The 27,546-nt window shown below is 37.8% G+C and overlaps 1 protein-coding gene across 3 annotated transcripts in view; it reads right to left on the reverse strand.

Annotated features, from left to right (window-relative positions):
- espn (espin) overlaps positions 1-27,546 on the reverse strand; it is a 53,108-nt gene that overhangs the window by 13,549 nt on the left and 12,013 nt on the right. For all 3 annotated transcript variants that reach the window (XM_034306248.2, XM_026925934.3, XM_034306250.2), the window contains exons 3-10: positions 25,519-25,705; positions 24,608-24,790; positions 22,665-22,796; positions 22,190-22,406; positions 20,329-20,594; positions 11,626-11,784; positions 8,338-8,560; positions 1,990-2,135 (exon numbers count right to left, since the gene is read on the reverse strand). In XM_034306248.2, coding sequence (XP_034162139.1) covers positions 1,990-2,135; positions 8,338-8,560; positions 11,626-11,784; positions 20,329-20,594; positions 22,190-22,406; positions 22,665-22,796; positions 24,608-24,790; positions 25,519-25,705 — 1,513 coding nt within the window. The remainder of the gene's footprint in view (positions 1-1,989; positions 2,136-8,337; positions 8,561-11,625; positions 11,785-20,328; positions 20,595-22,189; positions 22,407-22,664; positions 22,797-24,607; positions 24,791-25,518; positions 25,706-27,546) is intronic.

Here is a 27,546-nt window from a genome sequence, read left to right on the forward strand (position 1 = left end):
TGCTGACTATCCCTTTTCACATTTTTAGATGTATTTTTTCCTGTAAACAAAGAGAAGTAAAAGTAACAATGTATTTAAGTATATGAATAAGTCAGGTACACTTACTATATAATTGTACTATACAGATATACAATTATTGACTGTTATGGAAGCCCATTTCCACCAGGTAGAAAAGAAAAAAAAAGTTTTTTTGACAGAAGCAGTATGCTAAAATTTTGATGTATTATCTCAGAATTTTGAGATAAGTCAAAAAAAAATTGAGATAACACATTAAAATTCATTGATGGAAAGGGAATGCTAGGACCAGTGTTGATAAGTTATTTAGCTAGTGGATCTTTCTCAGCACAGCAGTGATACTGACACAGTAGCGCCTTAGTAGCAAGTATACAAGCTGTTATGTCTTCTCTGATTCTATTAAATCTTCCCTACTTCTGTCCCTATCATGTTCCATTCTCTATGTGCCTCTTTTGTCCCTTTTGGCATTCCAGGTTTCTTATATGCTGTGTGCCTCATGTTCTTGTTATCTATTTTTGGCAGCCAGTCACACCTGTTTCTTGTCTCCCTCTGATTAGTTTCTATTTAATCCTTTTGTGTCCCTGTTTCTGTTTGTGAAGTATTGTCCTTTATGTATGCAGCCATGCACGCACACCACTGCCGAGTTGAAAAACATAATATAAACAGTAATATATGCATATGCTAGACACACCCAGATAAAATGTTGGGGAACAGCCAGCAGTCATTCCAGGTTCATGACTGGCTGTTCTTTTCTCATTAAGCCTATGCCTTGCGTTTTACTGTGTTGGCCAAACAAAGAAGGCTGCAGCTGTACAGAGTGTGCGTATATGCAGCAGAGATGAAAAACCAGTCAGTCTTAGAGCCACGCAATTCCTAATGACACCTTATGCTACTGTTGATATGCAAGAAATTTCATGAAAATTCATGAAAATCCCGTTAGTTCAGAAAAATGTTCATATCCTTCCAGAGCTCCCGGGTTTGAGTAAATTTACATGTAAGGAAACTCATTAAACCTCAGTTGAAGAGCTTCAAATCATACAACTGGTGAGGAGTTACTGCAGTTTGATATATGGATTACATTATAGATCTAGTTTAAATAGCATATTTATTTCAAATACATACACAAATCTAATGACAATTTTGTGAAACCCAGTCACTTCATATTAATGATATTAACTAAAGAAAGACCAACACAAATCCATAAATTAAGACAAATAAACCAGTCACTCAAATAAGACAAATAAGACCAATGCATCTTCTTTTCATGGTGTGCAATGCTTTAGAGGCAGCACTATGTGACCAATAAATGACTGATGCAGTATAATCCCGAGTGTGCTGTGTGTACATCATCATCCAGCACCCTGAATATTTTTCTAACAAAGCATCAGGGAGGGAGTATTAGGCAAGAGGCCAAAGTGTGCAAAAGGCTAAAGTGCCTGGTGTTCATGATCAGCTGGGTACAATGTGGATATATTTTCTTCTCCATTTTCATGTCAAACCATTTTCTTTTCACTTTAATTAATTCACATTTTCTGTAATTTGTCTCCAGATTTTAGCCTTTTCAGGTGCTAAATAATATTTTTAATTGGTGTATTCATAAGTAAAAACTCCACTTCTGCTTCTGAGAATTTTTTTTCTTTCACCATTTTGTCCTCATTTTGTGCTTTCAGCTCTCTGTGAGTGGAGTTTTATGGGTGTAACTAAATGCAAATGAACCGCGGTGTGCACGTGCTACAGGTGATTGGCGTTCATTAGCATACGCACGAGAACGAAGAAATGTTTCAGCATTGCCAAAGCTTTTGGAAATCTGGTGGAGAATTTTATTTGGTCTATGAAAATATTCATATACAGCTTTACTAGAAACTGATAAATGAGGCCCAAATTCCTAAAAAGAATGGGACTAGTTACTGTGTATTTTCTAACCTGGACATACTGGACCACAGATTGTGTGCTTAATGACAGAATAGCACTTACATTATTCGCTGTAGAGCCACTGCTGGAGTAGATGGTCGTGTAGCCTTTACTGTGAGGCGTGGGCTTCAGGCTCTTCCCGGCTTTAATTTCAGCCAGAAGCTCGGAGTTATCACCAGTAGGAGACATCATGTTGAAGGATTTAGTGCCTAAGGCAAACACAGGAAATGTGAGTCAAATGATAATAAGAGAGAGGGAGAGAGAGAGAGAGGGAGAGAGAGAGAGAGAGAGAGAGAAAGGGTCATCTAAAAGAAACCGTTGAATAAAGGACAAAGATTACATTGATAAAGCTGTAGCTTAAAAACTTCAAAATGTATTGCCTATAGAAAGAGGCATCGTAACTAGAGTTTTAAAAGAGGTTTAAATTCAATAACTTAAATGAATCATAATTCCAAGATGGGACAAAAAAAGTTATTAAAGTTATAATCATATGACATGCCTGCGCATCAAGCACACCATGTGTGAGAGTACAGGTTATTTAAAAAACTTTTTTTTTGCTTTGGAAAAAGACATTAAAGATAAATGAACTGTTTTAAAGCAAACAATGCTATTATAATGAATGAATTTTCTCACAAATTTTCAGAGTAATCTTGATCCAAGATGCAAGATTAAGACATAATCTGCTTACAAAAAGTTTTAATCACATTATTCATTTTAATCACATTATTCATTTTGCGCCATTTTCGAAACAAAAGACACTTGTCCATAACATTTTACTGAAAACCAAAAACAATGAACAACTGTGTTCTGCTCATTTTGGTGTATTAAATGAAAGCTCAGCATTTAATACAAGGAAATGTAACTATATAACAAATGAAATTGTATATTCTAGAGTAAGGTTCCAGAAGATACAAAGAAAATCTGAATAAGCATCGAACACTCTGCTGAATGAAACTACAGCCTGTTGTATAATTATATACTGAAATCAAACACTTAGTGTTCTACCTCCACAGTTTCATCCAGTTTCAAACTAGAAGCAAGCACTTACAGCTCTGACATTAGAAAATTTTAAACAAAACTGTACATCACCTGCTGAGCTCGGTTCAGCTGTCCTCGGGAACACTAGCGTTCTTACATCACATATGGTGTAAACTCTCGCTTCTACTTCCAACTCAGTCACATTCTTTCCACAGAGAACGACTGGGGAAAAAAGTGAGCTGGGGCTCGTCACAGCTCTAAACTCTAAAGAGATCAGCACTAATCAGCTTGGACAGTAGCTCGCTGCCAAATTGGAAGTGGATTTCAAGTCGCTCACCCCAGACTCCCCTTTCTATATTCTCACTCACTTTCCTGCAGTCTCACACGCAATCGTTCCCCTCTCTCTAATCCTCTCATCACCTTTTCAGCTGGCTCCATTGCACTTTCCCTTCCCCACCTCCCCCATTATAAATGCACTAAAGGAGAATTAGCAGACCTCAAACTACATATTAAAATATGCCAGAAAGAACACACAAACAGAAAGAAGGCAGATGAAAAGTGCAATATACACACTTATATTCACAAACACACATTCATGTCAAACATATACGCATGCCCGTCACGATCCACAATACCATCAGCCTTAGTGTCCTGATACATCTTCAGCTTCAAGCACATATCAGTGTGCTCTCGATTCATTTACAAAACGAACAGAAGTGCCGTCCAGGATTCTCACGACAAATGTGTGTGTCATGGTAGAGACCAAACTGATACAGGAAACAGCATACTGATGAAGGCAGGGTTCAATCACCAAGGCTGTGTGCTACGAGAAACCCACTGGATGTTTACAGACCTTCGTACACTTTTTATGCTAAAAAAAATATGCTAAAAAAGCCTTAAATAAGTAAATTTTAAAAACACCAAAAAATATAATTTACAAGTTATGTTTATACTTGTATTCATTTATTTATTGTTCTTTCTCTAACTTTGTTTCGCATATATTGTTGCTTTAATTTGTTCTACTTTTTATTCGATTTTCTTTCATTTTTGGACAGCTCATAATTCATGTTTCTCTTTTTATATCCGTAATTCCACAAGCATTTACTGTACATTTAAAAGTTCTCAGCACATCATGTTAAATTTTAAATGGTCTCAGCATGTACAATATGCTTATTATGGCAACAGTCATTACTGAGACTTTTTTTATAGTGCATAAGTTTAAATGTAATACACTAAAGACAACACTACTGACAAAAAACTCCTTAAGTTTGAGAGATCCATCTTGAATATTACAATGATATCCTAAAAAACAATATGTTGTTTTTTAGAATATAACTCTATGTATACCACAGCGCTGTTGAACTTCAATTCCGATTGGTCAGAAGGTGTCGCTTGAGTTTCTATGACAGCAGCTCTGACAGTGGTTCTGAAGTTTTCTATGAGGTTGTTTATTTAGCTTTTTTTTGGAAGGAGTCTCCAGTTTCAGCACTTTGTAACATTCAGAGGCAAAGCTGTAACTTTAGGTTTTCAGAGAAAAAAGGACAGACTGGTGAGGGAACAACTGTTTATAGCTGCTATAATGTATGACTAACTTGAATGACATTTTATTCTTTAACAAAAATTGTAATCATTGGCAAACTGCTGTGGTATAAGAGGAATAAAACACTTCAGGCATGCTTTTATAGGAAAATATCAACTCCAGAGTGATAACTATGACTCAGGATGACTCACACCATCCAGTCTTTGATTATTTTGCTATAACAGCACACCCCATTGTGTTTTATTCCTTACATACAAACAGAGCCACTGGCTATAATAGAATATAACCATGATGCTGGATCATATCCACATAAGTTTACAGGAGAACAGGAAGCAGGAAGTACACATATATATATAGAGAGAGTAAATACACCCACAAACAGACAAGCAGGAGAGAGATCTGTGGTGTGGCGGGGAAGTGAATACTTACTCTTCCTCTGCCGGAGTGATTCTGGGGCAGGAGTGACAGAGGCAGAGGAGAGATTCCCTCCTTTAGAGCGACCGCATAGAGGGAAAAAAGATTTTGGCCAAAAGAGACACCAGTAGGAAAAAACCAAGTTCAAGTCCCAAGTGAAAGAATGAAACAGAACAAGTGATGGAAAGACAATGACAGGAGGCAGGTGATAAATGAAAAAGTCAGGATTGGGCAAAATGAACGTAGGAAGAATAAGAGAAGAGGAGTGAATAAACACAAAAAGGACAAAAACAAAATTAGCAAATAAAACAAAAACGTGAACTGCTTTTTTGGCAAATGCATCACATGTGGTGATGTAGAGTTTGATAAGGATGAAATCTAATGGTAATTTCTGAAATGACTATCTACAGCAACCCCCAATTACTAAGCAAGTCTCACATTTAAACCTTTTACTCCATTAGCAAAAGTGTATTTATCAGTGCGTCACTACACTGAGTGTATTACACAATTGCAGACATTGCTTATATAAGTCCATAGATTCACGTGTTACGAGTCAATCTATTTGTCATAGTGCTCTTTTGTCCACAGCCACCCCTGAGGCATTAGGCCTCTTTTGTTGGCAGCCTATGTATACATCCTGTTGAGGTTCTTATTCAAATTTGTCTAAGGCACAGACGCTCTGACAAGCAAATGGACTAACACAAAAGCAATACCAGCTATACAATGCAGTGTTTTTGTTGACATAATCCTGAACTGAATGGTCGAGACCAGTGTCTCCTGGAAGAGGAGCAATTACGCAAATGGGATAACACTAAACCTGATTTGGAGGTAACGATAGCCCCCGCGCATTAATTCGTAAACGGATATTTGGGAAGCACAACCAGGCTGCTCTCATGGTAACGGGGTGAATCTTTAAAATATTTACACTGTCTCCTGACTGGGTTTTACATCAAATGTGTTGCAGACTGTAACCTAGAGGGGTCACTACTGGATCCTTTTACACAACAGAAACTGAAAGAACACGTCGCTATTGCCGCTATTGCCGCTATTGTGGTTTAAGATGAATGATTTCTGGTAGTTTAAGGGGTTAATGCCATCCTGAGAACATCATTTCACATGAGATTGCCAGATTACTAAGATAAATGGTTCCACAGTATGGTCACAGACAAATGCACAATTTCCAGAGATTTTACAGATTTCTGAATGATCTCATCCGGTTTATTAATTATTTTTTGTTTCATTATATATTTATAACATAATCGTAAATAAAGTATACACCTACTAAATAAATAAGTCTAAAAAATGCCATGAAATACTACTACTCTACTATTACGCTGATAAAATTTAGGGGAAAAAAAACATAGAAACATGTTATACATCTATAAAGTGATAATAATGTGTCTGTTAGGACAAGGAAGCTTGATATATAATTCATAAATCTACCTAATGATTGCTTCACAATTCAGTGGACATAAAAAAAAAAAAATATATATATATATATATATATATATATATATATATATATATATATATATATATATACACACACACATATATATATATGCATATATATTAGTGAAATACCTCAATAACAATACGCAATGAGAATTTTTTTTTTAACTAATAAGTTTTTTTTTCATACAGGAGGAAATTGGCACATTGGCACTTCCAAAAAAAATAAAAAAAAAGTAGTAAGCATAGACATCATAGACCAGGCCTGCATCATTTCCTTAACTGAAGGTGTTACTTGGTAGCTCAGTGGTTACGACATTGATCTACTGGTCAGAATGTTGTGAGTTCAAGTCCCAGCATTGCCAAGCAGCCACTGCTGGGCCCTTCAGCAAGGCTCTATATGTAAGTTGCTCTGGATAAGGGTGTCTGCCAAATGCTGTAAATGTACTTCCTTTCATGCTGAGCCAATTAATATCCCTAACCCTAACCCAATGCAACCAAAATTAAACCAAGAATACCGAATTACAGAAATCACATTCCTTTATTAATCATGAGTGACTGCTTTGTTTTGGTCAGGGTCGTAGTGGATCCGGAACCTATCCCAAGAACACTGGATGCAAGGCGAGAATACCCCTGGATGGGATGCTAGTCTATCGCAGGACAAACGCACATTCACACCCTCATTCACACCTAGGGTCAATTCAGCATATCCAGTCCACATCGAGACCAGTGAAAAATTTCACTTCCTGCCCAGCTCTAGTGTTTGAATAATTTTTGAATGATCATAATCGCTCTATGTCCAAATAACCATGTAGTCTAAATGCTAAGTCTCTGAGAGCAGCTTAACCCAAACAAGTGGCTAATCAACAGGGGTTACATTGGGATCTAGCTGATGCGGGAGTACTATTACCGAACAGTGTGGGAAAAGCATTGTTCAATTTATCTTATCTTATATTATCTAACGTTCTCAAAACTGATATCATGGAAATAGTATCTGATACATCTCTTTTTGTCCAACTACATGGACAGGCTTTAAGTTTTCAGTTTTGGCATCAAAATGATCTTAAAATATAGTCTGGAAATGATACATGGTGCAGTAAAGTCTTCAAAGTAGCAAAATTTAGCAGTTTGGTTTAATGATCAAATGGATATACATAATAGTTAACAATTACTTTGAAACTAATGCATAGGAATTACTGTATTGACATTAAAATAAAACAAATTTTGTTCATCTCAGTAATGGTACATGCTGTATTGCTGCAATTTCAAGTAACAGAATCTTAGAGAGAATCTCAAAAAAGAACCCAATGAAGCAACCCAGTGCACATACACACTGCTATTGGGTGTAATTTGTGCCAACATCCATTTTTCAACAGATTATAAAGTGTTAAAGCATGAGGAATCATAGCTATAAACATGGAGTGCCAAAAAACTGCCCAAGACAGTAAAGGTCAAAGCAAAAGGGTCAGGGGTGATTTATTACCTTTTATTGCACAGCATTGGTGAATTCTCAAATCTGACTGGTCAGAAGGTGTTGATTAATTTTCTATAACAGCAGCTCTGACAGTAGTTTAGCCTGCACTTCAGATCACAGGTTTATATTGCATGGCGAAAAAAAAAAAGATGCTATTTCCCTTTATTCCCTACATATAGTTCATTTTCATTCAGATATTAGAAATTGTTTCAAGTCCAATTACAGTACCAGAGCTCAGGTCTGCTTGCTGTTCATATAAACCAAAGGCACAGGAGCATCACTTTGAACCCTTCTGATCAGCCACCTGTCTGTTTACACATCCAGGCTTCCCCTCAGATAACTGCCTGACCACATGATTAGCCCTACATGTCCAACGGAAGACACACACGGCCAGAGAAGAAATTAAGAAGACTGAAAGACTATTTAGATGAGGATGGTGTGAGGGAGAACAGGCCCTAAGCAAAGCAACTGCACATTTATAAAAGTGAGAGGAGCGACAGGAGAAAAGAGATGAAGATGTAGAGTTGTTGTCAATGAGTCAGAGAGTACTCACTGCTGGAGGAGGAGGACATGCGGCGCTGGCTGGAAGCCGCTGGAGGAGCGTTGGTGCTCTGGGGAGGTGTGGGAGCCTCAGAAGGCAGGGGGGGTGCTGGAGGTGGAGTCTGTGCAGGAGGCAGAGGAGGTGCAGGAGGAGGTGCGGGAGGCTCCTCGCTCTCTCCCGTCCCATTCTCCACTACAGGGGAGGCGTCAGCCGGTTCCTCCAACAGCACTGAACCCTGCAGGGAGAAAAAAGACACCATCATTTTACTGTCAAATCATGTCAAACTAAACCAAGAGCCAAGAGACATCAGTAGTTTCTCCCACATTGTAGCTCTAACACTGCTGATGGTGAATGGAAGTTAGCAGGGGTGGAAAGTAACTCTCATTACAGTACATGAGTTCATGGTTCACTGAAACGGTACTTTCTGAGTATAATTAAATCATAGTACTTTTACCTTTACTGATCAAATTAAAGTAGTTTCCTGCTGCTAAATGCTTAGACAGCAACAGTCAGCTAACTTTACCTTTTTATTATACTGTTGATAATGAAGGTGCTGTTCTCTTCAGCATAGCTCACATGGTTAGTTATCAAAAGAACAGAAAAGACAATACAACTTTTTGAATTAGATGTGTCAATAGGCAAATAGACACAAGTCATATGCCAAATAGACATAAAAAAGTAATTTGTAATGTAATTACTCAAGTAATTTTTCACCAGATAACTTATTTACTCAAGTAATTTTCCAGATCACAACATTTACATTTATTTTACTTTTGCTTTTACTCAAGTGACTGTATTTTATACTCTTTCAATCACTGGAAGTTAGTGAGGACTCGAGGGGTTTGAATTATACAAATATGGTGGTGCTGAACGATCCTTGCTTTCCCTCATTATGTGCCACATTTCCTCTTAAACGTTTTCTGCACTTGACTAATTCCGAAGAAAATATAAAAAACATTTATCCCTGTAAATTGTAAAAGTAAATATTAATAATATATAAAATATCTAAAATATTATTTAAAATTATTATGAATTTGTATCCCGTTATTAAATTGTTATTCCCTTTAAAACAACATATGATAAATTGCTTATTCATACACAGGCCTCAAAAGTTAGTAATTAATTGCATCACTGACAATTGTATTAGTTGCATATAATTACTATAATACATATAAATAGTAATTTATTATAATAATTATTATCTTATTATTACTATCTTTGAGGTTTTTCAAAAACATCTCCTCGGTCACATATTCAAGCTGCCTCATTAGGGTTCAGAAGCTAAGCGAAGACGATCAGTGATTCAGAGGAATGAGCAGACATCTGTTGTGACTTAAGCTCTACAATCCTCCACACTCCTGCTCTCAGGGGACTATTATTTGCCCTGTCAGCACCCCCAGCTGTCACAGTACTAATAAAGGAATCCCCCTCCCTCCCCCCTGTGGCTCGTGCCCCCACAGCCCCCAGTGTGTGGCGCGTGCCAGACACGTGCGTGTTATTCCCTCCCCTACAATAAATGAACCCACGCTTCTCTACCCTCTCCCACCATATGGTCCACTTCATGTCACAATGAATGGAGCAGCTAATGGGTCTTTACTCAGGGGACATGTCAAGTGCCATCTGGTTCCATTGGCGAGGGTGGATTCCTACCGGGAGTGTAATTAGCTCAACAGAGATTACAGGCAATAGTGAGGCGTGTGTGCACTGGGTATCAGTGAATAACACAGAAACTGCAGCAATTTTTTTTTACCCAATTTTTTCCAATTTCCCATCCAATATCTAGCTCTCCCCTATTACACATCGATTAAAAAAAATGCTCTGAACCTGAATCTGCTATGAAGCCTATAGAAGCTGGGCTTTACTGGATTTTTACTGGTGATGTATCAGGGGCTTTGAAAGAGATTTTCATGTACGCTGCCCTGTCCACCAAATACAATTTACATTAAATGAACAAACTGTGTGAAATTGCAGTTAGATATCTGACATTCTGATTCACTAAATTATTGAATCTCACCAAGATTTATGAATAATATAGACACTTCTATAGTATACATTTCATTGCTGCATTTTAATGAAATGTTAGGGGAGGCTGGGCTTTTCATGTAGTCTTAAAGCAACCACCTCTGCATGACAGCTACCATCTTTTCTAAGCTGCTCTTCACCTGAACACACTCTGAGGAAAAGTGCTACCTGCCCTCTTCCACATACATGAGCTCACAGACACCCATGATTGGCTAGTGTATTCCATCCTGCTAAACCAGAGAGCACAGCCAAATTTGCTCTCTTGGACTCTCAATTACAGACGGCTGTGGCATCGTCTGGATTTGAACTCATAATATCCTAATGATATGTCAAACGCTTTTCTGTTGCACCACTCAGGAACATAAGGTACAACAATAAGGCATTTTATATTACTGAGATGATGCACTGAAATGAAAATTCTGCTGTAAATTTGACTATTTACAGCTGAAAATTTGGTAGTCGAAATTTCAGTGCATTCATATTTTTTATATTATATTTATTGTAATATATTATTATTATTATTGTTGTTATTATTATTATATTTTATTTTATTGGTTAAACAGACCTAATGCAAATATATTTGTAAATACAGCATGTGAAAGTGAGACAAATAATTTTTTTAGGTCCCTTAACAAATTCTTGTTTGAAATTAAAAATGAACAAATAACTGACAGTAGAGAGCTTTTTGCATTTTATTTGTATTATAGTCCCTACTCTTTTTTTATTAAATAAGAATAAATCCTTTTCTTTTATTTATTCTAGTGAATAATCCAGTTATTAGTGTTTTAATTTGTCAAAACTGAACCAGTTTTTCATAACTAATTCTCAGATAAAATGCATAAAATGTATAATGTGGTTTACATCCATCAGGCTTGTTTTAATACTAAATGTGCACAATGGCCAGAGGACTCGTATTCTGTTTTGGAAATGGGGCGTAGCTCTGTTTTGATGATTGATATAAAAAAACCCAAGGCCCCAAATGTCAGGGTTATGTAACATGATGAAAGAGCTGAGCAAACAGCTCACAGTGTTTATCGAGCAGTGCAACTGATATGAGGATTAAAAGCCAGGTTCTGCCAGCGCTGGGCCACACCTTGCACGGATTTGTGCTGTAATGTAGCAGGTGAGGCAGAGAAGCTGCTAGCTAGGATCACACACACAGGAACACATAGCAGCCATGTTGGTATTGCTTTCCTGTGCTTTTTTGTCTCGTAAATAACCTTTGCACTAAAATTATAACCAAATGATATCTACAAAGTTGAACAGTTCTTGATGTACCTCCTCATTCGGTGCCATGTCTGTCCTGGGTTGCCCGTCCGTGATGTCGTTGCCCAGGGACTTGTAATAGTCTCCAGTGCTGGGCTGCTTACTGAAGCTTCGTGACTTCCTGTTGGAGTCCACCCGCCGTAGTCTGTCTGGGTTCTCCCCTCCTGACAACTGGTGCCGAAAAATAGAGCACACAAACAATAATTAATGACGAATCAAATAAACATGAGAGATCTTAAATATGAAACCTAACACTCCTGATCCACTTCCTTATCTACTGTAATATGTAGAGTGGCTACTGATCTCAGATCAGCATTATAATGATTATAGTTCTTCTCAGTCCCTTGTATACATTTCTAATATTTAGAAGCAAATTAAGCCATGAACACTCATTATACTGTCATTGTACTATAATATTAAAACCACCTTGCAGTTCCTAGCACATGTGAGATGAATTTCTACAACAAATCATATTTTTCCACTGAACAATTTTTATGACGGTGTCATTTTTCTAAACAAGGATATGTAATGAATTATTTATTGAGGTGTTTATATTTCCTTTGATCATTTTTTTGTTCAAGTGTAAAATAATAACCAAAATGTAACACCAAGCTGTTACTGAAATAAATGAATAAAGGAACTAAAGTAAGTAAAATAAACACTCAGAATAGCTGAGAAATAATTGAATCAAAGACTGCAATGGTTCTTCCCCTCTCATTTCTTTTTGGCCAGGTAGATTTTACTACACCTCATGAGATATTCTCTGTGGCCAAACACGCACAAATCATGGCTGATGGCGTGGTAGTCAGACGGTTTGTCTTCCTGAGCAACACCTTCCTCCTACACTTTCTTCTGTCTATACACTCTCCTGTTCATTTATCTTTCTTCATTGTACAGAATATGGCATCATTAGTTACTTTTTTTATTTAATGCGTGTGTGTTCATGTCCAGTAGTCTTGTATTAAAAAAAAAAGATACAAAGGGTAACTTTGGGGTCATGGATTTGTATTTGTCCTATCTCTTTCATATGAAAAACAAAATCCATCAACATTGCTGCATTTGGTTGAATTCACATGCACTTTGGTTGAACATTGTGTGGCATTTTATAAAATGAACTATTGTGTGGATTCTCTACCTCTTTTCATGATAGGGTCTAAAGAAAATTATATTTTGACCTATTTCCTTCAGTATATAAAGATACATTGTTTGTCCTGTTGAGGTCAGTATGCTATCACAAATATACCCTCACCATCCACTTTATTAGGAACACCTGTTCACCTGCACATTTATGCGGTTAATCAATCAGGCAATCATGTGGCAGCAGCGCAATGCAAAAAATCATGCAGATACAGGTCAAGAGCTTCAGGTAATATTCACATCAAACATCAGAATGAAGAAAAAGTGTGATCTCTGAGATTTTGATCATGGCATGGATGTTGGTGCCAGATGGGCTGGTTTGAGTATTTCAGAAACTGCTGATCTCCTGGGATTTTCACACACAACAGTCTCTGTGTGCCATATAGTTCTGTGGGTGGAAATGCCTTGCTGATAAGAGAAGTCAGAGGAGAATGGGCAGATTGTTTCGAGCTGCCAGGAAAGATATATTAACTCATATAATCACTCTTTACAACCGTGGTGAGCAGAAAAGCATCTCACCATGCACAAAATATCAAACCTTGCGGTGGATGGCCTACAACAGCAGAAGACCGCATCAGGTTCCACTCCTGTCAGGCAAGAACAGGAATCTGAGGCTATCACCCTCCACTCACAGGATGTTTTTTGTTTTTCGCACCATTCTAAATAAACTCTAGAGACTGTTTCATGTGAAAATCCCAGAAGATCAGCAGTTTCTGAAATACTCAAACCAGCCCATCTGGCACCAACATCCATGCCACGATCAAAGTCACAGAGGTCACACTTTTTCTTCATTCTGATGTTTGATGAGAACATTGACCTGTATCTGAATGATTTTTTTATATTGTGCTGCTGCCACATGATTGGCTGTTTGGATAACTGCATGAATGTGCAGGCCTACAAATGTTCCTAATAAAGTGAACAGCATCTTCACAAAATACAGTGAGATTTTATCCTTTGATGCTAAAGTTGTGCTCAGAGTCAAAGCATTGTATTTTGCACAAAGTTTTAAAAGTCTTATTAATGACAATCTCATTAAAATAAGCTAGTGTGCATTAACTACGTGTAAGGAATTAAGGGAAACTGTAATTGATACTGTACAAAACACACAGGATCAGACAAAAGGTTACACTGAGCTCACTATGAATTTACTTGCTCCTTACAAAAAGTAAAACTAATCCTGAAACAACAGACTTGCTCTGAGAAATTTAATCATGCCATATTGTGCTTAAGTTTTCCAGGACTGAATGAATAGGCCTACAGACCGCTTGTTCATTCCCACTGATGCGTAAGCCTAGGGAGGAAATAGATTATGAAATTCAATATGCAAATGGATAAAAATAGCTTCTGCCACACAGACGATTCCTTTGAGGTGGACATGTAGATGATGCAAAAAAGTATAAGAGCAAACAATAGAATGGTGTGTTATATCACATACTTATCAGACTTAACTAGATACATAATATGCACACTGGCCAAAAAATAAGCATTAGTCTACATGAAACATGCCAAAGAATGAGATTTACACAATCCTCTTCTCCTTTCCTTTGTGCTTTGCACTATTTTAAAGCTCCCAATCAAGCCACTGCTTAATTCTACTTATTCTACTTGTTTATAATTCACTCATACAAGATAACCGTCTATATTCTAATCCTGATTGATAATAAAATATGTACAAAAACATATCAGAGTAACATGGCTCTCTTCTACAGTTCTTTTCTACCTAAATATAGGCAGCCATCTTCTAGAAATTTCCATGCCTTCCACAAAAAAATTCAACGCTGCTTTTACTGGTCTAAATGAATTTTCCTAATGCAAAAAACCTCTATTTGCATTTCAATCCCACCTATCAAGGGTCATACCTTGTACGGTTTGAAAAACACTTCAGCTGTGTGCCATTGAAGCTGTACAGTTTGTTATTATGCTATAATACCAACGTGACATCTGCAACCCCCACCAGAAAATGCGTTAGGAAAATGAAATGAGAAAAAAAAAACCAAAACAAAACGTGACAGCATAAAGAGGTGAAACAGGTGACAGACGAACAGACTGAGAAGACAAACCTGAATAATTAAAATGGACATGAAACACAGAGAACGTCACGATGAAGCACATGCTTTTATGGCAGCCTTGATGAAAATAATGCATCAAGAGTAGATACATTTCAAATACCTTGTCAAGTAGCAGTAACAACTGGACAAAAAACAAACTATAAACTTGTCCATGGTTCTATATAATTCTATAGACTATTACTGTGACAGCTACTTTTAACATCTATACCTCCCCCCATTAACAAAAACTGCCCCTGAGAGCCAAATTAACCAGACCTATTTGCATTGTTGATTTAAGCCCCTTCCTCCTTGTAAACCGGCTTTTGGTGTAACACAAGCCGGCCCCGTGCAGGTGGTGCGATTGTCATACCTCAGGGAAATTGGTGAAAGCCTGTGCTGACCTCTAACCCACACAGATGTCCCTTTCTAAACTCATTCCCATTCCTGATCACAACCTGTTGAATTTTTCATTACTTATCCTCCGTGCGTATTTAACACTTCAGCCTTGTGCAAATATGACTTAGTTATGACTCATTCAGAGTGTGTTCAGGATACCAGTAAGCTCCGATCAACATCCACAGTGGGTTATCAATGCCGATAAGTAGGTATAAAGCACTATGTATGTTCTTGCAGTTAAAAAAAAAACCCAATAATAAATAATAATGAAATTTCTTTCTAAGATCCTCCTTATTGTCACAAAAAAAAAAAAAAAAAAAACCCAAGAATATTGGCTTTACATTTACACAGTACTTTCTAGGTCATATAAACAAGTCAAGCTGTGAGAACATTCTGGAAGTTTCAAGAAGGATCAAACTCTTGCCAATCCCTAATCCATACATAATCTAAAAACGCCAAAAAGCATATAATGCGTCTTACCCTGTCTCTGTCCCTGTAGTCCAGTCAGTTTCAGAGAAGCTGAGAAACCCAAAGTTGCTGGTTGCACAGGTGACACCGGATCCCCATTCCACCGTGCGTGTGACACTCTACCTGCCACTGGCTTTACCTTTCTCCGCCCTCACAGACACACCAGCCAATCCTAGCCCAGCACAGTGATGTAACTGCCCAGGTGCTGGCCAATCACACCCAGAGTGGCTAGGGCTTTTTATGCAAAGCACAGAGACACACCGGTAGGGCATGGCTACCTAGTATTGAATCTCCAGCCGGCTTAGCAATTGCGTTATGCGCACTGGCAGCGAACGGGAATCTGATTACAAACACAGAGCTCCTTCATTGTGAAAGTACAACAGGTTGATTCTTTTAATACTGGGAAGTATAAGAGTGCACTGATGATCCCAGTCAGCAAAGCAGTATGTATGTATAAAATCAGCTCAGACAACTATATGCAATATGACTTAAATTTTTTTTTTTTTAAAAATGCTATTAATACAGCACTTTATATATTTTTTAAAAAGTGCTATTAATATTAGCCGTATGGTAATGTGCTATTCAAATGAATAAGATAACGTCAAATAAATGAAACTCCAGTGAGCTCCATTAGGCTAAACAGGAGCCTGTGCCTCAGGAAGTGGTTGCCATGAGCACCTGTGGTGCTGCGGTAGCCTCATGGGATTGTTTTTCATGGACAATGCTTATTGTTGCTACGCTCCTTTCTCCGCCATACTATTGCAAACAAATAGTGAGTTGCAGTCTGCATGCGAGTGTACCGCATATATGTGCATGTGTGTGTGTATACATATGAAAGGGCGTGCACAGTTGAGTGAAAGACAAACAACATCTGTAAACTATTAGTTGTGACGTTTTTGTGAGGTTTTGAGATGTGCACCATGCTTTTGGCTACCAAATACTTCATATTCAGACAAAAGTAACAAAAATTAGCATCTGGTTAAATATTTTCATCACTCGCTCTTACTGTGAAAGCACAGTGCTGCTGAAATGCATCAATCAATTAGCCAAAGTTCAGTCACTAGCATATTTAGTGGAGTAAAATGCATCTATTCAAATTCTTTATTTTGTTTATTGCCATTTTCTTTGCCACTAACAAAGAGCACAAAATGCACAGTGCAAGCGTGACATCTTATATTTTTATATCAGACACTTCAGTCACTAAATCGACAGTAAAATAACACTTTAAGTGCAGAAATCAGTAAGTCATGAATTGTTTATATCAGGAATTCTCAACTCCAGTACCAAGGGCACCTTTTTGACCCCTACACAACTGTTCCAGCTCATTATTAAGACCTTCAGCATCTGAACCTGATGTTTTGGGAAAAGAGGATTTCTGAAGCTGTGTATAACAGCAGCAAACCTAGCAGAGATGTTTTTTAATTGTTTTAATTTAGTAATTTTTATTTAGTTTTGTAGTTTAGTTTCACTGAAAAAGTATAAATCAAGGCAAAATTGCTATATTTAATGAAATGGCACAAACACTCATTATAAACACGTTGCAACTATTAAAAAAATTAGTGTTTAGTGTTTAGCAGTCAGTTCCTTGTTTTCTAAAATCCAGTTCTCTGTTCAATGGGAAAAAAAGTGTGTGTGTGTGAGTGTGTGTGTTTGTGTGTGTGCGTGTGTGTGTGTGCACGTGAATGTTCCTGTAAAGTCCCCCTGAGGGCAGGGCAGTGATTAATACTTAATCCAAGTGAAAAAAGGCAGACCAGAGCTGTTCACCTGGGAGCAGGTGTGTGTGTGTGTGTGTGAGTGTGAAGTGAATGAGAGGTGGGTTACTCTAATTAACCAACCTTCTCAATGGATCAGCTAGCCATGCCAGAAAATTGGACCTCAACTAAATTCATACAGTATATAACATTTCAAAATATTTACATATTACATGTTCCACAGTATCGAGCACATTGGATATTAGATAAATTTGTTCAACTACTAGGGATAAATTCACAGTGATAAATTCAAATATTTACAATATATTTTTGTGAATCCATTTATTTCTGTAAAGCTGCTTTGTGACAATGTCCATTGTTAAAAGCGCTATACAAATAAAATTGAATTGAATTGAATTGAACTACAGCTGTGGAACTACTACATATCCTCCCAAATTGTAGATAGGCTGCTCTTTTGAAATATCGGCATAATATAAGCTTTTGAGATGAGAGACACAGTTTGGTGTATTTAGACTCATTTTTCTCTTCTAAGTAAACGCCTGTAAACCACACCTATACTGTTTGCCTGTGTTACAAAAACAAACGCACTTCTTTCTAGTGAATAAGCTCACAGACCTTTAAAGTGAGCACGCGATTTATGCAGGAATTGTATTTGCACATACGTAGTCATGCTTATTATAGAACTCTGCACTTTCTGGTTTCTCTGTAACATGACAAAGGGCATTTTAAAGAGGTCGGTGAGGGAATGACAATTTATAGCTGCTATAAAATGAATCATCACGGGAACTAACTTCCACATTCACTAAGGAGTGTTTCACAATATTAAATAACTATAACTGCTTAGAAGTTTGAATTGTCATTCATAAATAAATGAAAAATCAATTATTATTTTCTTTTAACAGCATGCCTTGTTATGTTTTATTCCGTAGTTACACTGTGACACTATACACTGTGACAGCTATAAAAAAAATATTTTTATTCCCTCATTGAAACCAAGGGTCATTTGTGTGGGAGTGCTGGCACAGTTAATTACTTGAAGTAATGTCAGGTCCATCATTCAGCACATCATTAAAACCAGTGGGAGTCTGGCTCGGCTAATGGGCCTCCTTCATTAGGGCAAGGACACAAAAGCTGCATTATGTGTGTGTGCTTTTGTGTCTCCCTCACTTGATTAGTGGGAAATGGGCCATGAGTTTTGACAAAGTTCACTTCACCAACAGTCCAGCACTTTCTCATGGTCTCTAAGCACCACAATACACCACAATTGTGAACTTTGCGTCATGATTTTTGTGGTGTGATGTGGTTACTTTGCAGCATTGTCCTCTACCTCCACACGTTTCCACTTGAGGTTGTGCTGGAGGTGTGTCCTACAGCTGGGATACACTTAGTAATTCCCTACTGTGCCATTTGTTGAGAATTGAGATTCCCTAAGGACAAAACTGACTATTGGGAGGAATTTATGTTCATTTGTATTGTTACATAATGAATTATATATCCGTGGTCTGGTGCAAGTGTTATCTCAATGTGCCAAATAACTCAATGATGTGGTGTCCAAAATGACGGACCAGGAAAGATTATGCTAGCATGCTGATGGGGATAAAAACTATATTTGGCTATAGGAAAGTGTCAGATATTGGGAATGAATGAATGAATGAATACTGCGTCAGTTTTTACACAGTCAACGATTTAATCTACGTACTATATCATTATCTAGTTTTTCTAGCATGGACTTAAAACCAAGAATAGAGTGCGAACTATTGATTTAATTGATTTAATTTTTTTTTCTACACTTTCTACACACCATTACGGTTTAACACTTTATGCACCCTTGCACATAAATGATACCCACCTGCTTCTCAGCACAATGCTGTCTTCTTGTTACAGTGCTCGTTCATGCTTGATGTGATGCCCTGTGAGGCCCTTGTAATATATAATGAGGCTGTGTGTAATGGACTGACAAGCTGCTTTAAATTTAGCAAGGTTTCAGTAACACAGGCACCAATCCTTGGGGGTTCAATTGAGCTGTGTTTGATAAGCGTATTAGAAACAACACATCATTCAAGCCCTTGAGATTGGCGGATTACTCCGTGCCATATTATCTTATAGACTCCGCTATCCACTGTCCATTAGGTTAAGTATAACCTCTTATCTTCTTCTCAAAACATCATCATTCCATAAAGCATTGTATGTGCAGAAGGCTTATAACCCTAATGAGCTGACATCTGATTCGAATATTTTCCATTTAGATAAGAGAGGCCAGACACTAGAAGGCATTCTTCGTTTTCTGTAATGTTCATTCACTACAGAGCAACTACTTTTGAGAAATGAATGGGGTTTTGTTTCTCCGCTCCATAGAATAATTAATTAATTCATAATGATGCTTAGAACTCCTGTAGAGTCCACCAAACAAATTAACTTGTGTAAGGATGTGTAAGGATAGAAGGAACCTAGATACTGTTTCAGCAATGAAAATTTACAAGGGAGTATAATTTTCCTGCTGTATAACTATATTAACTGCAACAGTCATCAGTGTTGCAGTTAATATTATATATATATATATATATATATATATATATATATATATATATATATATATATACACACACACACACACACACACAACAAATCCTTAAGTGGAACTCATTTTTAAAGCTACTATTAGGGTTTTAACATCAGACTGACTGCAAAGTTTGTTTTGTATAGTCATGTTTTATTATTTAATGTAATATATCATATACTGTATTTTCTCATGCTGATTTGCTGAGTCAAATATTAAAAGATTCGTATTCTGATTCTGGTTAATGAGCCCACTCACTTGCATACCTTTCCTATTAGTTTTAGCACAGTTACTGAATAATATGCTTTAAAATGAAAAATAAGACAAGACTTAATTTTGCTCAACTTCTTGACTATTTATCAGTCAGATAAACGATGCAGCATACTACATAGCATACCTCTTTTGTCACTGTGAAACTGTCCACATGACGCAGGTTGCTCTTCACCTTCAGAAACTCAGCAGACTCCTCCGCGGGCAGATTTGGTGCAGGGTAAGTGGGTGGAGGTGGAGGGATTTGTGAAGAGCCAGGTGGAGGAGGTGGGGGGAAAGTGGGAGGAGGCGGAGGTTGTGATGACCCCTTTTTGTTCTGGTCCCCAACAGTGACGTCAGGGTTCAGCATGTCCATATAGGTCTGCATGTCAGTGATGGCTGTCTCAGGGCTCCCTTTGACAAAACACACATTCAGCATTCATGGAAATTTCATCTAACATAGGAAAGTCTGCCATTAACCTATTCATCCACTAGTGATTCATACACTTGCTTAATAATGATGACTAAGCAAGTTCATATTCAATTACAAGTAATAGTACAATGATCTGAAAGTACTCCACTGAAAAACCAGTCATGTTTTAACTGCCATCCTTGTGCACTGAAACTGAAACCAGAAAAAGAACAGGTACATGGATCAGTACATGTACTACAGCACAGCTTGTGGATGCAGATATTTGTCTTTCCACTGGAGGGCACCACTGGTTTGGTTCTAAACATGTGTTCCTCAAAGCACCTTGAGAACATTGGTATCAACTGTCTTTCAGTTCAGTGAATGCTACCATGCCCAGCATTGTTAAGAAAACAGTGCACACACATGCTGTATTATGCAGCCAAAGATGTGATGCCTGCAAGTTATGGGTTACCGGGAAGGGCATGGTATTGTTCAAAACACAAAGGAATTCAGGGAAATAAAGGCCAAACCCCAGACTGAAAGTCTCTAGAAGGTTAAAAAGTTGTGTGCATAATTACACAATTTATTAAGCCATGTAGGGCAAAATAGTTTTGTATTTTCTAAATGTCTCAGTTGGTCCCAATCCTCTTGATGATGTATACAAGACGTACAAACTCAGATAAACAGCTGTACAATTTTTTACCTAGATTCTATTGTTTGAAAAGTTAGCATCACATGTTTGCGGATTGACACCTGAGATAAGCACTGCGTGTGTGTAGTTTGATAGTGTTTGTTTGTGTGTCTGAGAGAGAGAGACAGGATGATAGAGTGGGTAAGAGGTTTGATGGTGTGCATTACATTAAGGCATAGTATGTGTGTGCGAGTATGACAGAGTGTGTAAGAGGTATGGTAGTGTGTATGGCAGAGTATGGCAATGCATGTGAGCGAATATGATATTAAGCGTGATAGATCATGAAAAAGTGTGTCTGGTAGTGTGTATGACAGAGTACTATACTATGTGTGTGAGAATATGGTAGATGTACATGAGGTATGTATGAGGTTAGCTAGTGTGTATGGCAGTATGTGAGAATATGATAGTGTATAAGGGTATGGCAGGATGTGTGTGAGTTTGATGTGTGTGAGAGCATGAAAGATTGCATAAGAGTTCTGGTAGTGTATATGACAGAGTATTATAGTTTGTGTAAGAGAGTATGATAGAGTGTGTATGAAGTTTGTTAGTGTGTATGACAAGAGTATGGCACTGTGCATGTGAGAGTATAATAGTATGTGCGTGAGAGCAGGATGGAGTGTGTAAGAGGTTTAGTAGTGTGCATGACAGATTATGGCAGTGTATGTGACAAAGTATGGTAGTATGTGTGTGAGAGTATGACAGAGTGTGTATGAAAGAGTGTGTAAGAAGTTTTGTAGTATGTATGACAGAATATGGCGATGTGTGTGAGACAGCATGATGGAGTGTGTATAAGTTTGGGTACTGTGTATGACAGAGTATGACAGTGGAGGTTAGAAAGTATGATAGTATGTGTGAGATGTCCAGTTTGATTTATAGCCTAAAACACCTCTCATATGCCTTCAATACCTGTTACGCGTAATGGTGCCGAGCTGCTCTTCTTCTCCCCCGTGCTGGACTGACTGGAGTTGGACGAGTCGTAGTTGGATAGTGAGCTGGATGGAGAGCCCATATCGAAACGGGCTGCCGTGTTTAACGTGGCATTTGGAGATGAGTGGCCTGAGTCAGGTTGCTTATACTCCAGATCTGCTGACGGATCCCGCGACAAGACACGATGTTCCACGCTCTGAGAAGAAGTCAGGACAAAAAAATAATCTACATTAGTTTAGTTATAAAGCCTTTGCTTTATTGATACTGAAGCTTAATCACTAAATCACTCCTCTAGAATCCACCACCTGCTGATTTAGATGCAAGGTCGCTGCTGTTAGGGTTTCTGGTATTACATATGGATTTGATGTCATCTACTTTAAGGTAGATACCTTGATTTGTAATGCAGAGGATTTTTATTAAGACCACAAACAGTAACACATGTTGTGCTTCTCACCATATTTTCGACTGTACGGAGGTACTTGGCACACTGCTCATGTCCGTTGTATTCAGCCAGATCTGCCGCAGTAAAGCCGTCCTGGTCCCGAATACCCAGATCCACTCCATTCACCACCAGAATCTGACAGCACTGTGAGGACACAAAGAGTAAGAGAGAGACTTAGAGGCAGACAGTAAAACAATCAACTCCAACATTACTTGCACCCTTTAATAAGCTCTAAATATCCTTTGCTGCATGTTTTATTTGTTTAATTATGTGTTTCTGCTAATTTAATGAAGTGAGGCAATAATTTTTAAATTAACGGTGTACAGTCACTTTCTGATCTGTGGTTATTGCTTTTCTGTTATGTCTATGGTTTATCAGTGTGGTAAATATATTATGTAAGTTCAATTATAGGTACATTTAATGTGTACAAAAAGTTATTAAACATGGAAAAGGACATAAAACATTCAGAACAATGGTACTACTATTACTGTGAGTAAGAAATGAGTCAACTAGTGTCATAAAAGTGCTGGCAATACTGATATCTCAAAATTGTTTTGTGACGTAATTTACATTCACAGTGTCAATATATAATCATACTGCTCAACCTTTTATACCTGGTTAAAGACTTATTAAAGGCCTAAATGTAGTCCTTATTTTATATTATATTTTGTATATTATTTATCTAAACCACTATTCCAAAGAGCTTTTCTTGGTGGTTTATCCCATTCACTTTTTCAGCCCCCCCACTCATTGTTGCCCCCCTCCCCCACAAGCAAACACACATACTTTAACATTTCCAATAAAATATGGACAGTCACCATGTTCCCACTGATATACTCTTAGCCTCATTAGCAAAAACTAGTCAACCATGACACTAAACACATAATAATATCTGTGAGTGTTACTCCCTGCCATATGTTAGCCTGTGAAAAAGAGCTATGGGCTCTTAAACCAGTGGCTGAGTTCAAAAGCCTCTTGTTGAAAGAGCGCATTCATGATGACAGCTGTCCTGCGTTCAAACTCAGAGCGACAGAAAGAGTGCGAGTCTCCCCTTGTTCTTTCTAGACCACTTTGCTGGGATAAAGTTACTAGTATCTAGCTCTGCAGTCTTATTTAATCTTACTTATTCAACCTGCTGTTTCACTTCTCACAGACAATTAACTGGTTTAGATATTAAACAAATCAGAATCCAAAGCCCAAATCAATTAGCCAGAAAATATTTAGTTAATGTGTGTGTAGGTAAACAAAAGAATTGACTTACTGCTTACAGTTTAATAGAATTAAACTATATAATGGTTGTTCACTCTGAATGACAATAGCTATATAAAACACTGTTTTGTAGTCTGGGGTCAAGATATTTCCTTTGTAGATTAGTCATATAATCACCATCAACAATATCTAAACAGCAATTTTCCATTCATTCATTATACACTCCTAGATATAGTCATCTCTCAATACTAATAATACAAGACCAAGAATGCATTAGCACTGAAATATTATTGCAGCTAAGGGAATCACAGTGAAACAGTTTTAGAATTTAGACTCAAATGACCCTTCGTACAGGTTACGAAACGTGCTACATGGGCGGGAAAGCCACACATATTCCCTTTAATGGCAAAATCTGCTCTCTCAGATCGCTTACGCTTTAGTCTGTGAGTCATGCAAATGCTGGTTTTCCACTTTGCATTTGAATTAACCAACACCTGCTTTCTCCTCTGTGTGCCAAGCCCATATTCCATTTAATTTGCAGCATGAGTTCCACAGCAAATACAGCGAGCATGATTACTCATTTAATGGTATCACTTAGATCAAATTTTGCATATGTTGCATTTGCCATAGGTCAAATATTCTTACATTTTCATGTCTCATAAATCATTGGTATGTAGTATGACAACATTAATTAAAATATTGTAACATAGAGCATTCTCTCACACTTAATTCTGTGCATCACCCACCTCTAGCTCTCCATTCTCAGCTGCATCATGGAGAGGTGTCCCACCCCAGCTGTCTGTCACGATTTCACCACCGTGGAGGAGGAGCCAGCTGAGAACCTTGGCATGGCCTCGGCTGGCAGAAAAGTGCATAGCAGTGGCACCGTTGTTGTCTCGGTCAGACAGGCTGATGTTTGTAAAGCTCATCTGCATAGAAATGAAACAGACACAATATATAGGACACTGGCAGACAATCAGAGTGGCTCGGAGGATGCTAGGAGACTTGTACAAACGCATGAGATAGTGAAGTGCCTTTATAATGATAGTCTGTATTGACATATTTCAGTTCAAAGTGGAATTACATTGTTATCTGCAGAATATTCAGCTTTCAGTTATAATTCCACCTTCAAGATTTGACTTGCTAGGGCCTGTGCTATGAATAAAAATCGTTCCAGTTGGTTTTGCCTCCATAACATTACAGTGTACATCTACAAGATGAGGTAGCGTTTATTTTTATAGATTACAGACACCTGTGTCCTAAACCACATTGGATTAAGACTGCATGATATTACCGAAGAACTAAATTACAGTGTGCATGTTGCGTGAGCCTTTTTTTTCCCATATCATTTTATTTGTCAAACAGTTCCTTTAAATGATCTCCATTAACTTTACTGTGAGTTTAACTAATGTGCAATGAGTAACGTTCAGTGGGCTTAAACACCTCTTTGAATATAAAACAAATCCAAAGAGGGAATCATTTCACAAAAGTGTAGCAACTTCAAAGGAATTGCAATTTTCCAACTGCTGGGTGAAAGATGACAGTGAATGAAAGTGTAAAGAAGTACAAACTGTACTCATGTAAATGCTTTATATTCATAATTGTACATGTAAATAAGAAATGACTATAAATTCCTGCAACACCTTTTTTCACTCACCAGCCAAACAATGACAGTGTTATGTCCCATCTGGGCGGCAGCATGCAGAGGCGTCATTCCATCACTGGCTCTAATAGTTGGCTCTGCGCCACAGTCCTTCACCAGGTACTGGACAGCCTCTAGATGGCCTTCCTGACATGCAAGATACAGAGGTGTGGCACCGTTCTTGGTTTGGAAGTTGACAACACTGGAAAAAATAAAAGATGGAAAACAGAAATTGCTTTGTTAGCTCAGGAAGAGTTAACTGAATTATATAAGGCCAGTCTGATAAAAGAAAAGAGGATGGAATGGATGAATTTTTTAGCAACAGAATCAAATATTGTTTTAGGCTTGATTTCCAGCTGATTACGGAAACTGAGACAGAAAAGGGATGCTTTTTATATTTCAATTAACTCAAATAACTACTGTAACGACATCTATCCACTGAAGAAATCAAGCATTGTTGTGAAGCTTTAAATCTCAGATTTCTGTAAAACAGTACTGATGGTCACATGATTAATTGGTGACATAATGAATGTGCTGCTTTAATATTTAAGTCATTCTTATTAGCCAAACTGATCCAAACTCTCCTACCACATCAGGAGGTCAGAGTGTGAGTGAGAGCCTCCTGACTAAATCCCATAAGGATGGTTTTATTTAGAAACCGACTGACAAGTTAGCAATGAGTTCCTTAAGAGGATTAGTGTTGCTCCATTGGTTTCAGTGTTACACAGGGCTAAGTGACAAAAATGGAGTGAGAGGATCAAGGAGGCAGAAAGAGAAGAGTGGGAGAACTGGATTCCCCTTGAAACCAAGGTCCTTTTTCACAAAAGAAAAAACACATACGCTCTCACTTACTCTCTCTCACGCTCTCTTGCTTTCCCACACACACTGGAGGAAATATTCCATTCTGCAATTAAATATGCAACGTCCATTATTGTGTTTATAACAATTTCAAGTCCCACAAACCTGTCAACAAGATTACGCAGGCCCATAAACAAGGCAAAAAAAAGTCTCCATATATCAGACCGGGTCTAAATGAAAACAAAGAGGCACTGAATATTTCAAACTAGGAGAAGAGGGCTTATTCAGGGGCTCTGTCATTAGGAAGTGGTCAGATGGGTGAAAGATTAATGAGTGTAACCTAGCAGGCTCAGTCACCTGTGTACTGGGTCAGAAGAGAAAGCAGAATAAGCTCAGAATCACTCTACCACACACATAAACACACACACACACACACACACACACACACACACACATTACAGGAACAATACAGGCACATTACAAGAAACAGAAACCTTAGAAATGTATTCAAAACATATTCAATATCTGGCCATCATGACATCTCCTGATTTTCATGTCTGATGTCAGCATTGGTCTCAGTGGCAGGATATGTGTGAATAATTCAGCCTCAAGTAAAAAAGTTTGTCTCCTCCTCTCACACAAGCAGGTACAAGGGGATAAAAAGCTGTAAAAACTCAGCCAAAAACAGTCTCACTTGACCTTTTGCTTAAAGGACAAACACTCTCGGCTAAGCAAAGTGTCACACTCGTGCCCACAGCACGGACATATTGGGTATCTGGAGAGAGATACTAAGGGCTTTTCTCACAGAGGTGACCTGCGGTTCAACACGCTAACGTTACTGCAAATGAAATGACTAACAAGACTGAAATTCAGTGTTTGTCTATTGTAGCCTGTATCATGTCACTCAAACACAACACTCAGTATGCTAAGCTGTTTTAACATTTAATCTAACATTTACTCTTAGCTAAAACCTTTTTCTAGGTTCTAAACTAAAAAAAAATCTAGCAAAAGAAATCATTTCACCCAAGACTTTACAAGAAATGGACCAAACGTTTAAGCAATGCTGCTCCCAGAGTGCTATCAAAGCTAGCAATAAATAAAATTTAGCAAGAACTAGCTAACAATGGTCAAGTTAACTTGTTCCTTCTAGCTTTCATTCACTGTTATACATAATTAGCAAGATTAGCCTTCCTTTTAGAATGTTTAAGCACAAAAAAGAAAGGCAAAATCAATCTAAACCACTTA

Source organism: Pangasianodon hypophthalmus, chromosome 8 (assembly GCF_027358585.1).
Source record: "Pangasianodon hypophthalmus isolate fPanHyp1 chromosome 8, fPanHyp1.pri, whole genome shotgun sequence".
Taxonomy (NCBI): domain Eukaryota; kingdom Metazoa; phylum Chordata; class Actinopteri; order Siluriformes; family Pangasiidae; genus Pangasianodon; species Pangasianodon hypophthalmus.